We start from the raw sequence: 13,133 nt of genomic DNA on the forward strand, positions 1-13,133 counted from the left end.
ATTTAAGCCCAAAGTTGTCACAAATTTAGTGTTAAAATAGGAATCTTTTGAGGCTCGTTACTTTAAAATCAATATTTTCTTCAATGTTTTATATATCAATAAACCTAGATAATGACGAGATTAATAATATAATACTTAGTTTTGAGCGTACCAAATAATGTAGTAATTACCCTCCTACGTTTGTATGAAAAAAGCACCGTCCTGAGCCCCCTTAAGCATTAAAGCCAGAATGACTCAAGCAGAAGTACCGGAGTACCGGAATAAACTATGTCCTTCTAAGCAATTTTTAAAGTTTTAAGCCAGGGATGAGGCGTCTTAGGATTCTGGGTATCGGATACGACTGAGCACTTTGTACCTACCATACAGATACAAGATGTAACCAGAACGGTAGCAAAAACGAAGACGGGTGATAGCACTGATAGCACTGAATTACTGACAAGGATCACAAAAACCCGCCCGCCCGTTTTGCCAGATCTTTTTTTCCACGCACATGCAAACTGTGGAATCAACTCCCTTCGGCGGTGTTCCCATTACATTATAACATGGGGTTATTTAAGGGGCGGACCAAAAAATTCCTGAAAGGCCGGCAACGCATTGGTGGTTCCTCTGGTATTGCAAATGTTCATGGGCGGCTTTAATCCCTTAACATCAGATGACCTGCCTGCTCGTTTGCTCGCCATTTTTATTTAAAAAAAATACGATTTAAAAATAAATTGTATTTATTTAAAGTTTACAATATTATGTTGTAAACAAAACATCTGACTGACGCTAGAGGTCAACGAACGTTACATAAATAGGCTACTCGGATTCAATGGCGCATTGACCCGAGTTTTGCACGCTATACATTGCCGGTTTGAAAAATACTAAATCACTAAAACTACAGGCAAATGGTTATAGGCACTGGTTTGGATTGTGTTTAGGTACTTAGTATAATAATAACCCTAAGTTTTTGCTAGCGTTCTGGTTACATCTTGTATATCTAAATTGCGGATTGTAATATAACAAACTTGTTTATTTATATTATTTTATTATTCATGTACCGAAATTATAGTTACATACTTAGTAGTAATAAATTAAGTTACATTGGAGATGCTTATCTCTAAACAGATATTTCTTCCAGCTTCCCATTCAAGGAAATAGGCCACTCGGAGTCAATAGCGCATTGACCCGAGTTTTGCACGCTATACATTGCGGGTTTGAAAAAGAAACCTTCCTTTGTTCCTTCTGTTATGTGTACCATGGGCTTTCCAAGTATCTAACGAGTAACGCCAGCTTTTAATAAGAACAATTCTAACCGTTAGTACAAAATTATTTTTCCAGTGACGTCAACAGTGAACGAGCCGGTGAAATGTTGGTTGGATAACATGTACGGGCCTACTGGGGTCGCTGTGGGAGCCGGTGAGTGATATTAGACTACAGAAGGGTATATAAATAAAATCCTGCATGTTTGATTTTTATAAGATCAGTCTTATAGGACGGAATAGGTAGGTACATAAATCATACTAATAAGTAGGTTTTTTTGGTAATAATGCGGTTGGGTTCCCACGTCCTTCCGTATATTACAATAAACTAATTAAAACTTCTGCAGGGCGATTGTCTAAAACCTGCATCAATCATTATTACAATCTCAATCGTTCTGATTGGCTGAATTTGTGCGATTCTTGTTGCAACAATACATTGTGGCCAATAGTGAGCGAGCATTAACCAATCAGAGATGATTGCGATCGTGACATTGTAGCTGTCAAAAAACCGCGGTAGGGCCACTGTTAAATTATTTTGACAATTCAAAAGCACTTGCAAACGTTTATTTGAATACAAATTTTTTCTCTTCTATTACTTCATGCTTCCTATTTCCAGTCTCAGTTTTGACTAAAGCCCTAAAAAAATTTCCAGTGACGGGCATGCTTCGGACGCTGCAGTGTGACGAGTCAGTGACCGCGGACCTGGTGCCGGTGGACTCTGTGGTCAACTGCCTCATGGTGGCAGCTTACAGTGTACACAATCAGTACAAGAGCAGGTGAGACTTCGTCTTTCCAGTGACGGGCATGCTTCGGACGCTGCAGTGTGACGAGTCAGTGACCGCGGACCTGGTGCCGGTGGACTCTGTGGTCAACTGCCTCATGGTGGCAGCTTACAGTGTACACAATCAGTACAAGAGCAGGTGAGACTTCGTCTTTCCAGTGACGGGCATGCTTCGGACGCTGCAGTGTGACGAGTCAGTGACCGCGGACCTGGTGCCGGTGGACTCTGTGGTCAACTGCCTCATGGTGGCAGCTTACAGTGTACACAATCAGTACAAGAGCAGGTGAGACTTCGTCTTTCCAGTGACGGGCATGCTTCGGACGCTGCAGTGTGACGAGTCAGTGACCGCGGACCTGGTGCCGGTGGACTCTGTGGTCAACTGCCTCATGGTGGCAGCTTACAGTGTACACAATCAGTACAAGAGCAGGTGAGACTTCGTCTTTCCAGTGACGGGCATGCTTCGGACGCTGCAGTGTGACGAGTCAGTGACCGCGGACCTGGTGCCGGTGGACTCTGTGGTCAACTGCCTCATGGTGGCAGCTTACAGTGTACACAACCAGTACAAGAGCAGGTGAGGCTTCGTCTTTCCAGTGACGGGCATGCTTCGGACGCTGCAGTGTGACGAGTCAGTGACCGCGGACCTGGTGCCGGTGGACTCTGTGGTCAACTGCCTCATGGTGGCAGCTTACAGTGTACACAACCAGTACAAGAGCAGGTGAGGCTTCGTCTTTCCAGTGACGGGCATGCTTCGGACGCTGCAGTGTGACGAGTCAGTGACCGCGGACCTGGTGCCGGTGGACTCTGTGGTCAACTGCCTCATGGTGGCAGCTTACAGTGTACACAATCAGTACAAGAGCAGGTGAGACTTCGTCTTTCCAGTGACGGGCATGCTTCGGACGCTGCAGTGTGACGAGTCAGTGACCGCGGACCTGGTGCCGGTGGACTCTGTGGTCAACTGCCTCATGGTGGCAGCTTACAGTGTACACAATCAGTACAAGAGCAGGTGAGACTTCGTCTTTCCAGTGACGGGCATGCTTCGGACGCTGCAGTGTGACGAGTCAGTGACCGCGGACCTGGTGCCGGTGGACTCTGTGGTCAACTGCCTCATGGTGGCAGCTTACAGTGTACACAATCAGTACAAGAGCAGGTGAGGCTTCGTCTTTCCAGTGACGGGCATGCTTCGGACGCTGCAGTGTGACGAGTCAGTGACCGCGGACCTGGTGCCGGTGGACTCTGTGGTCAACTGCCTCATGGTGGCAGCTTACAGTGTACACAATCAGTACAAGAGCAGGTGAGGCTTCGTCTTTCCAGTGACGGGCATGCTTTGGACGCTGCAGTGTGACGAGTCAGTGACCGCGGACCTGGTGCCGGTGGACTCTGTGGTCAACTGCCTCATGGTGGCAGCTTACAGTGTACACAATCAGTACAAGAGCAGGTGAGACTTCGTCTTTCCAGTGACGGGCATGCTTCGGACGCTGCAGTGTGACGAGTCAGTGACCGCGGACCTGGTGCCGGTGGACTCTGTGGTCAACTGCCTCATGGTGGCAGCTTACAGTGTACACAATCAGTACAAGAGCAGGTGAGGCTTCGTCTTTCCAGTGACGGGCATGCTTCGGACGCTGCAGTGTGACGAGTCAGTGACCGCGGACCTGGTGCCGGTGGACTCTGTGGTCAACTGCCTCATGGTGGCAGCTTACAGTGTACACAACCAGTACAAGAGCAGGTGAGGCTTCGTCTTTCCAGTGACGGGCATGCTTCGGACGCTGCAGTGTGACGAGTCAGTGACCGCGGACCTGGTGCCGGTGGACTCTGTGGTCAACTGCCTCATGGTGGCAGCTTACAGTGTACACAATCAGTACAAGAGCAGGTGAGGCTTCGTCTTTCCAGTGACGGGCATGCTTCGGACGCTGCAGTGTGACGAGTCAGTGACCGCGGACCTGGTGCCGGTGGACTCTGTGGTCAACTGCCTCATGGTGGCAGCTTACAGTGTACACAATCAGTACAAGAGCAGGTGAGACTTCGTCTTTCCAGTGACGGGCATGCTTCGGACGCTGCAGTGTGACGAGTCAGTGACCGCGGACCTGGTGCCGGTGGACTCTGTGGTCAACTGCCTCATGGTGGCAGCTTACAGTGTACACAACCAGTACAAGAGCAGGTGAGGCTTCGTCTTTCCAGTGACGGGCATGCTTCGGACGCTGCAGTGTGACGAGTCAGTGACCGCGGACCTGGTGCCGGTGGACTCTGTGGTCAACTGCCTCATGGTGGCAGCTTACAGTGTACACAATCAGTACAAGAGCAGGTGAGGCTTCGTCTTTCCAGTGACGGGCATGCTTTGGACGCTGCAGTGTGACGAGTCAGTGACCGCGGACCTGGTGCCGGTGGACTCTGTGGTCAACTGCCTCATGGTGGCAGCTTACAGTGTACACAATCAGTACAAGAGCAGGTGAGGCTTCGTCTTTCCAGTGACGGGCATGCTTTGGACGCTGCAGTGTGACGAGTCAGTGACCGCGGACCTGGTGCCGGTGGACTCTGTGGTCAACTGCCTCATGGTGGCAGCTTACAGTGTACACAATCAGTACAAGAGCAGGTGAGGCTTCGTCTTTCCAGTGACGGGCATGCTTCGGACGCTGCAGTGTGACGAGTCAGTGACCGCGGACCTGGTGCCGGTGGACTCTGTGGTCAACTGCCTCATGGTGGCAGCTTACAGTGTACACAATCAGTACAAGAGCAGGTGAGACTTCGTCTTTCCAGTGACGGGCATGCTTCGGACGCTGCAGTGTGACGAGTCAGTGACCGCGGACCTGGTGCCGGTGGACTCTGTGGTCAACTGCCTCATGGTGGCAGCTTACAGTGTACACAATCAGTACAAGAGCAGGTGAGGCTTCGTCTTTCCAGTGACGGGCATGCTTCGGACGCTGCAGTGTGACGAGTCAGTGACCGCGGACCTGGTGCCGGTGGACTCTGTGGTCAACTGCCTCATGGTGGCAGCTTACAGTGTACACAACCAGTACAAGAGCAGGTGAGGCTTCGTCTTTCCAGTGACGGGCATGCTTCGGACGCTGCAGTGTGACGAGTCAGTGACCGCGGACCTGGTGCCGGTGGACTCTGTGGTCAACTGCCTCATGGTGGCAGCTTACAGTGTACACAATCAGTACAAGAGCAGGTGAGACTTCGTCTTTCCAGTGACGGGCATGCTTCGGACGCTGCAGTGTGACGAGTCAGTGACCGCGGACCTGGTGCCGGTGGACTCTGTGGTCAACTGCCTCATGGTGGCAGCTTACAGTGTACACAACCAGTACAAGAGCAGGTGAGGCTTCGTCTTTCCAGTGACGGGCATGCTTTGGACGCTGCAGTGTGACGAGTCAGTGACCGCGGACCTGGTGCCGGTGGACTCTGTGGTCAACTGCCTCATGGTGGCAGCTTACAGTGTACACAATCAGTACAAGAGCAGGTGAGACTTCGTCTTTCCAGTGACGGGCATGCTTCGGACGCTGCAGTGTGACGAGTCAGTGACCGCGGACCTGGTGCCGGTGGACTCTGTGGTCAACTGCCTCATGGTGGCAGCTTACAGTGTACACCACCAGTACAAGAGCAGGTGAGGCTTCGTCTTTCCAGTGACGGGCATGCTTCGGACGCTGCAGTGTGACGAGTCAGTGACTGCGAGTACACCACTTCAAATTTTTGGTGGTTCAATGATGACCACCCTTACCCTATGGGATTTTATACCTCACCAACTCCGTACAAGAACCAGAGTAACCATATAGCTCAGCGGGTTGAAGTGGCAATGGGCAGGATACATAGTTCGGAAAACCGACAGACTTTTTTTTTTTTTTAATTCAGATACAAGATAGCCCTTGACTGCAATCTCACCTGGTGGTAAGTAATGATGCAGTCTAACATGATTGCGGGCTAACCTGGAAGGGCCCGTAACGTTGGAGTCCAAAGTGCTGAATGGCTCGCACCCGAAATCGAAAAGCGACATCCCCCCACTAGGTTGACAGGCAACATCAAACGAGTCGCAGGGGGCTTGCTGCAGAACTCAGAAAGTGCAAGATCGTTGCGTGTGCAAGTCCCTACTACTGATTAACGATGATGATGATGATTACTTCAACCGAGCGTAAAGGTTCTTTATCATCATGATCAACCCATCACCGGCTCACTACAGAGCACAGGTCTCCTTTCAGAGGGAGAAGGGTTTTTGGCCATAGCTACCACGCTGGCCAAGTGCGGATTGGCAGACTTCACACACCTTTGAGAACATTACGGAGAACTCTCAGGCATGCAGGTTTCCTCACGATGTTTTCCTTCACCGTTAAAGCAAGTGATATATTTTTAATTACTTAAAAACGCACATAACTCCGAAAAGTTAGAGGTGCGTGCCCGGGATTGAACTCCCGACCTCCGATTGGAAGGCGGACATCCTAACCACTAGGCTACTACAGCTTATTTAAAGGTTCTTTATACTTTATTTATATTTGTTGGTAGTTATCGATCTAAATTGTAAATCTTTCAATAATTGCAGCAGTCCGCCGCCGGAGCCGCCGATCTTCAACTTCGTAAGTTCGGTGGAGAACAGGATCACGTGGGGCGACTTCACCATGCTCAACATGGCGAGGATTGATAAGCACCCCTTTTCTAATGCTATTTGGTGAGATTTTTACCTAATCTAAATAAATAAAAGGAAAAGCTGACTGGCTGACAGATCTATTAACGCACAGCTCAAAATACTGGACAGATCGGGCTGAAATTTGGCATGCAGATAGCTATCTTGACGTAGGCATCCGCCAAGAAAGGATTTTTGAAAATTCAACCTCTAAGAGATTGTGTAGTCTACGCGGACGAAGTCGCGGGCATAAGCTAGTGATATAGCTAGTGCTATATAGCTATATTATATTAAAGTGGCATAAGCTAGTGCTATAAAGCTATATTATATTAAATTTGGCAGTTAAGAAATTAGTAGGTAATGTAGTAGGGTGTAATTAGAACGATAGCACAAACGAAGACAGATGATAGTACTGATAAGATGCCATAAAAAAAACGCGACAAAAATAATCCTATGTTTTTAAAAGTTCGCAATGTATTGCAAACAAAACACATGAATGACGCTACAGGTAAACGAATTGCGGAGATAGATGCCACGGGTTCAATACCGCGTTAAAGGTGGGGTATTGACCCCGACTTTTGAACGCTGTACATTGCAGGTTTCAAAAATACTAAATCACTAAAACTACAAGTGTAAAGTAACTGGTTATTGGTATTGGATTGTTTTTAGGTATGATAATAATACCGCTAAGTTTTGACTAGGGTTCTAATTACATCCTGTTTAATAAGAAAAATTTTAGCGGAATTTCCAAGCCAATATCGAAATGTTAGGGGCGAAAATTTTTCGGGGTGCATTAATATTAATAGGCCTATCAATTTTAGTATAGGACACATCACTACCATATTATTGTTTACTATACATTTAACCTTTTCCTTTATTTTATTTTTCACTTTCTAATTAGTGTAGACCACTAATCATGTGTTGATTCCCGAGATTCCCGATTCATGAGACAGAAATAAATGGCACCACCTGGAGGAGGCCTATACCCAAGAGGGGTCCTCATCTAAGAAAAAAGAAAAACAAGAATAAATAAAATATGCTTAGATTCACTAACATACTAAAATCACACAACTCCATATCACACTCACAAAAACTCACATCCACATACACACAAGCACACACTCAGATATGAACACACACATACACACAGACACATACAGTTCATACACTCACCTATACTAATACATTTTATACATTTAACAAGATTTCATTTTATTTTTCAGGTATTTCTCACTCCGACTGAACAAGTCACCGCTCATGAACCAAATCTGTATATTGTTCCTGCATCTGCTCCCCGCTGCGCTCGTCGACGGGCTCGCTATGTGCATTGGGAAGAAACCCAAGTAAGCCCCCTTCTTTTGAGGCTGTGCAAGTCCTTGAGTCCCCAGCTATGCCTCATTAGTGCGTTGCGTCGTTTCCCATATATTTTGAACTAGCTTATACCCGCGACTTCGTACGCGTGGATTTAGGTTTTAAAAATCCCTTGAAAGAAGAAAGAAGAAGAAAAAAAAGACGTTTATTTATGCAATTGTGCCACACATTACAACTGAAAGCTAAGAGCTGGTTATTCCGGCGCTTCTTCCACCTGAGAACAAGCAAAAGAAGCGCCGGAACAAACTGTCATATTGTGTGGCACAACCCGAAAAAAGGGTCCCAGCTCAGCATTATGCTGTATGCCTTGTTGCACAAGAACATACAGCGCTGATTTTCAGCTGGTACCCTGAACCGGGTGACGCCACGGAATCATAAACTAATGATAACTAAACAGAACTAATAAAATACACGGAAACATAAAAAAAATCACTAACTAACAATTACTATACTTAGTTATTTAGCACCATACATATTTCAATGTCTAATTATAGTAAGACAACTTAACTTGGGAACTTTTTGATTTTCCGGGATAAAAAGTAGCCTATGTCCTTCCCCGGGATGCAAGCTATCCCTGAACCAAATTTCGTCAAAATCGGTGGAACGGTTGAGCCTTGAAAAGCTAGCAGACAGACAGACAGACACACTTTCGCATTTATAATATTAGTATGGATAACATGCCACATTAAAGCGATGCGTCTTCGTTTCAACGGATGGATGGATGAGAGACGAAGCGGAAGGAGGAATTGAAATTATATGAAAACTTCAATAGTAAAAGGCATGTGCTTAAACTGCGGCACCCTCCTAGTAGAACCGCTCATTTCTCCAAAAGTTTTTTTGCCACTGGGCCACTCTTGTATAATCACTTGCCCAAATATATAATTGAGACGCGAGAACTTCCTTTATTTAAGATAAAATTGAAAAAAACTATTGTTAGAAAAGACATATTACTCGATTAATGATTACCTTGTAGAGAAATTTTAGTTTTATTTTAATTTTTGACATTTGTAACATTATCATTTAAATTTGTATTTTTTTGTGACTAAGTATTTAATTTGACTAATCAAAACTATGTACACGTTGTTCGGTATATCATAAGTCATAACATATTGCATGCTAATAGGCAGAATTTGGCTGTACCTTTTTGTTTTGTAATATCTGCACTGTTTACCCATATTCGCAATAAAGAAATTTGAATTTGAACCGACCGAGCTATATCTCTCACATAAATCTGTCTCGTTTTAACTTAATCTTAAGTCTGAGCAAAGTCAAAGTGCGCTCTATAGATCTCAACCACAGTGTTCCACTGCTAGAAGACACTGCGTCGTTCTCTTGTGCTGCGACGTCGTGCGTCATCGCAACGCTGCAGGTGTGGGCATACAATGCGTTAATCCGTATCGCCATCACACTGTCCGTCTCCGATCCATTGTGATCTCTGCCAATTTGAAACCTCACCAATGTCAAGTACAGCAGTACTTTCCAGACTTGAGTTAAATTAGCTGAAGGTGTGGGTACAATGTACATATTTCCTTTTTTTTTTTTTTTTTTTAATGAATATTAGCCATGTTAAATGACTAATATTCCCCTTTCCTCTCCAACTAAGCGTCAGGCTTGTGCTAGGAGTAGGTACGACAATAGTGCAACGGGCGGGTTTGAACCGTCGACCTTTCGGTTTTCAGTCCACTCCTTTACCGGTACGTTTATTATATAGCCCAGTCATTATAGTAAGTTCACCTCGGAGTTCGAGATACCCAGCTGTCCCTTACCTTACCCTTCTGTACAGTGGCGTGCAGCTCATAGAGGCATAAAAGCACTGCTTACCCTCATTGTAATAAATCAATGCTTATTTTTCCTTTTAACCAGCCATGTAATAAGTTCATACCTAAATGCATACCCTGGCTTGAACTCCTGTGCACGCCACTGCTTCTGTAAATACTTGTATATTGACACTGTCTCCAAACCTACATATGGTAGGGTGTACGCAACTATTAAATTTCAAGGTCAAAGGTCACAAAAATCGGTTTTTTGCGCTTTTCTTGTCAATATCTCATTTCCAATGGGTTTTTTGCTATTTATGCTATATAATTAGTTATTATGGCATCGAAGACTCGGCAGACTTGGCTGGATTAGCTTAAGTGTATTCAACTAAATACATTGAGGCTATAAGATAATAGGTCATAATTATGGATGATAGGATGTTAGTCTGGGCAGCCATACAAAGAGAGTATTTTATTTTCCAGGATGTTAAAGGTGTACCGCAAAATCCACAAGTTTTCATCCGTCATCAGTTACTTCTGCACGCACGAGATCAAGTTCTGTAACCGACGGACGAGAGCGCTGTGGGAAAACACTGCCGACTTAGATAAACAGGTACATAATACACTCATGATTACGGTGATAACAATCATGACTCCGATAATCACACTCATGATTAAGACGATTACAATCATGACTACGATCATGCTTCCGATTACAGTGATAGCGACCACGACTACCGATGATGAGATTCATCAGAGAAAAATCATATTTAAAATTGGACGTTGTTGCGTAAAAATGATCTAACCCATATATAACTTCAATATAATATCACTATAATTTTCAAGGTGAACATGTACTTTTGACATGACAGTTGACCCATAGAGTTAAAATGGCACGTGAGGAGTTATTTTGTACCGACTATGTACCTATAAAGTTTTAAGTTAATTCTACTTTAAATTTTCAGACTTTAGATTCAGATCTAAAAACTAACTCTGTTTGAATTGGATCCTCTTGACGTACTAGCGCGGCGTCCAATATTATCACTCACGATTGCACTGGTAGTATTTGTGACTACGATGATCACACTCATGATCGAGGCAATAACAATCATGACTACGATAATCACTCACGATTACAGCCACCATGACTATAATAATCACACTCGTGATTAAAGTGATAATAATCATGACTACGATCATCACTCACGATTACAGCCACCATGACTATAATAATCACACTCGTGATTAAAGTGATGATAATCATGACTATACGATATCACATTATGATGCAAAACTAAAGCTATGTTTTAAAATTCCGAGAGAAACGTATAATTTTATAAGAAGCCTGTTTACAGTACGCGACAGAACAGCGACCTTTGGAAGTAGATAGCAGATTTGTAGAGCACTCTCTCTGTCGCTGAGACCGACAAAAAGTCATATAGGTATGAGTAACAGAGACAACGGTCTACTAAGCCGAAATGACATTCTAAAGGCCGATATACACTACTTTCTGCCGCGTACTGTACTATAATTTATAAGGTCAACCACTTTGTACTTTATGACGCTAACATTAACATACCTAATACAGAACCCAATTTTTTTTAAAAGAATATTAGCCAATTCAGTGAGTAAAGCCGGGACAGATATTATTTAGAATATTAGCCAAGTTAATTGCTGACTAATGTTCCCCTTTCCCCTCCAATTAAGTGTAAAGCTTGTGCTAGGAGTAGGTACGACAATAGTGCAACGGGTGGGATTCGAACCGGCCACCTTTCGGTTTTCAGTCCGTTCCTTTAACCGTTGATCTATCGAGGCTATATTTGAGATTCAATATCTCATATCTGTCTGTATATCCCAGCTGTTTTGTTCGGCAGATATTCCCGTTCAGTATGAGCGAGGTGGACTGGAGTACGTACTTCGACGACTACCTCGCGGGCATCCGCCGATACCTGTTTAAAGAATCAGACGACACGCTGCCGCAGGCGAGAATCAAGTGGAAAAGGTATAATTTTTTTTTAACTTCACTCTCTTCTGTTCATGGTAATAGATTCAGAGCGATCAATTACCACGAAACGTTTTCACTGGCTTATTTATGGCGTGAGCGTACCGTACTACTTTAACTTTGCTCAGACCATATTAATCTGTGGCTCAGACTTAAGTTTCAATTAAAACGAGGCAGACATAACGCTGTCTCCTTGTAGAGCAAAGTCAAAGTCAAAGTTGTAGTTGTAGTCAAAATTCGACATATTATATCAGTTTTATATGTTCTAAAGCTGTACTCATTCTTGTTTCAGATTATACTATCTTCACCAGATAGTGCGTATTCTTTTCACTGTCCTCGTGGTCTACGCTCTGTGGCTCGCTTTTAATGCATTTTTTAAATTATTCAACTGGTAATAAAAAAGAAAATTTACGATTGGTGCAATACGAGAAAAATCTGAATAAAATTGAATGATCTAATACTTTCATTCTGAATATCTAGTTAAGGAGTTTTGTACCTACCCACAATATTAGAATTAAGATTCTTCAGAGAATACAGTATCTAACAAATTCAATGTACCTAGCTATGAAATTATAACTCAGAAGCCTGATATCTATTTAAAACCAAGTAAGTAACTTTCTATTTGTATAGCCGCCTATAGATAAAATCGAAATAATACTTAACTAATTAACAAATCACTTTTTCACACCAGACTATTTATCAAAAATCCATACTAATATTATAAGTGCGAAAGTGTGTCTGTCTGTTTGCTAGCCTTTCACGGCCCATCCGTTCAACTGATTTTGACGAAATTTGGTACAGAGATAGCTTGCATATCGGGGAAGGATATTTCCTACGAAGTTTTAGAAAACCTAAATCCATGCGAACGAAGTCGCGGGTATCATCTAGTACTAAATAATATTGTAAAATCTAGAATCTAAAAATATATAAGTAGGCACAATTTTGTGGGAAGTTAAACTATGGACACGGTAATAACATGATTGTGATAATCATAATCATGACAAAGAACTCGTAATTGCAATGATCACACTTATGTTATAAGTATATATATGTGACGATCGCACTCGTGATTGTGACAATCATTGACTGAGACGAATCTCAATCATGTCAATCGCAACCACGAGTTTATAACTCGTGTTGCAATGATCACACACATGATTTCGGATGACTAAGATGATCACACTCAGAATTGCAACAAAATTTAGGCAGTACCTGGCTGGTATATTTCAAAGCGTTACTTAGTACTTAATTTAATTTAGTATTATGTACAGGTGATTAGTTAAGCTGTGTTAAAACTTTGTACAACTGTTTATTACCTATACTTTAAAAATATTATTTTTATGTTGTGTAAAAATAAAAACGGGAATTTTTAAAGCTT

The 13,133-nt window shown here is 43.7% G+C and overlaps 1 protein-coding gene across 1 annotated transcript in view; it reads left to right on the forward strand.

Moving 5' to 3' along the window:
* Positions 1-13,123, forward strand: part of LOC117984870 (fatty acyl-CoA reductase wat-like) — a 29,460-nt gene extending 16,337 nt beyond the window's left edge. The window contains exons 8-14 of the mRNA XM_069501030.1: positions 1,321-1,398; positions 5,494-5,617; positions 6,545-6,670; positions 7,849-7,968; positions 10,237-10,366; positions 11,628-11,755; positions 12,048-13,123. Of these exons, the coding sequence (XP_069357131.1) occupies positions 1,321-1,398; positions 5,494-5,617; positions 6,545-6,670; positions 7,849-7,968; positions 10,237-10,366; positions 11,628-11,755; positions 12,048-12,150 (809 nt within the window). The 3' untranslated portion in view covers positions 12,151-13,123. The remainder of the gene's footprint in view (positions 1-1,320; positions 1,399-5,493; positions 5,618-6,544; positions 6,671-7,848; positions 7,969-10,236; positions 10,367-11,627; positions 11,756-12,047) is intronic.
* The last annotated feature ends 10 nt before the right edge of the window (positions 13,124-13,133 follow it).

The sequence above is a fragment of the Maniola hyperantus genome, chromosome 9 (assembly GCF_902806685.2).
Source record: "Maniola hyperantus chromosome 9, iAphHyp1.2, whole genome shotgun sequence".
NCBI lineage: Eukaryota > Metazoa > Arthropoda > Insecta > Lepidoptera > Nymphalidae > Maniola > Maniola hyperantus.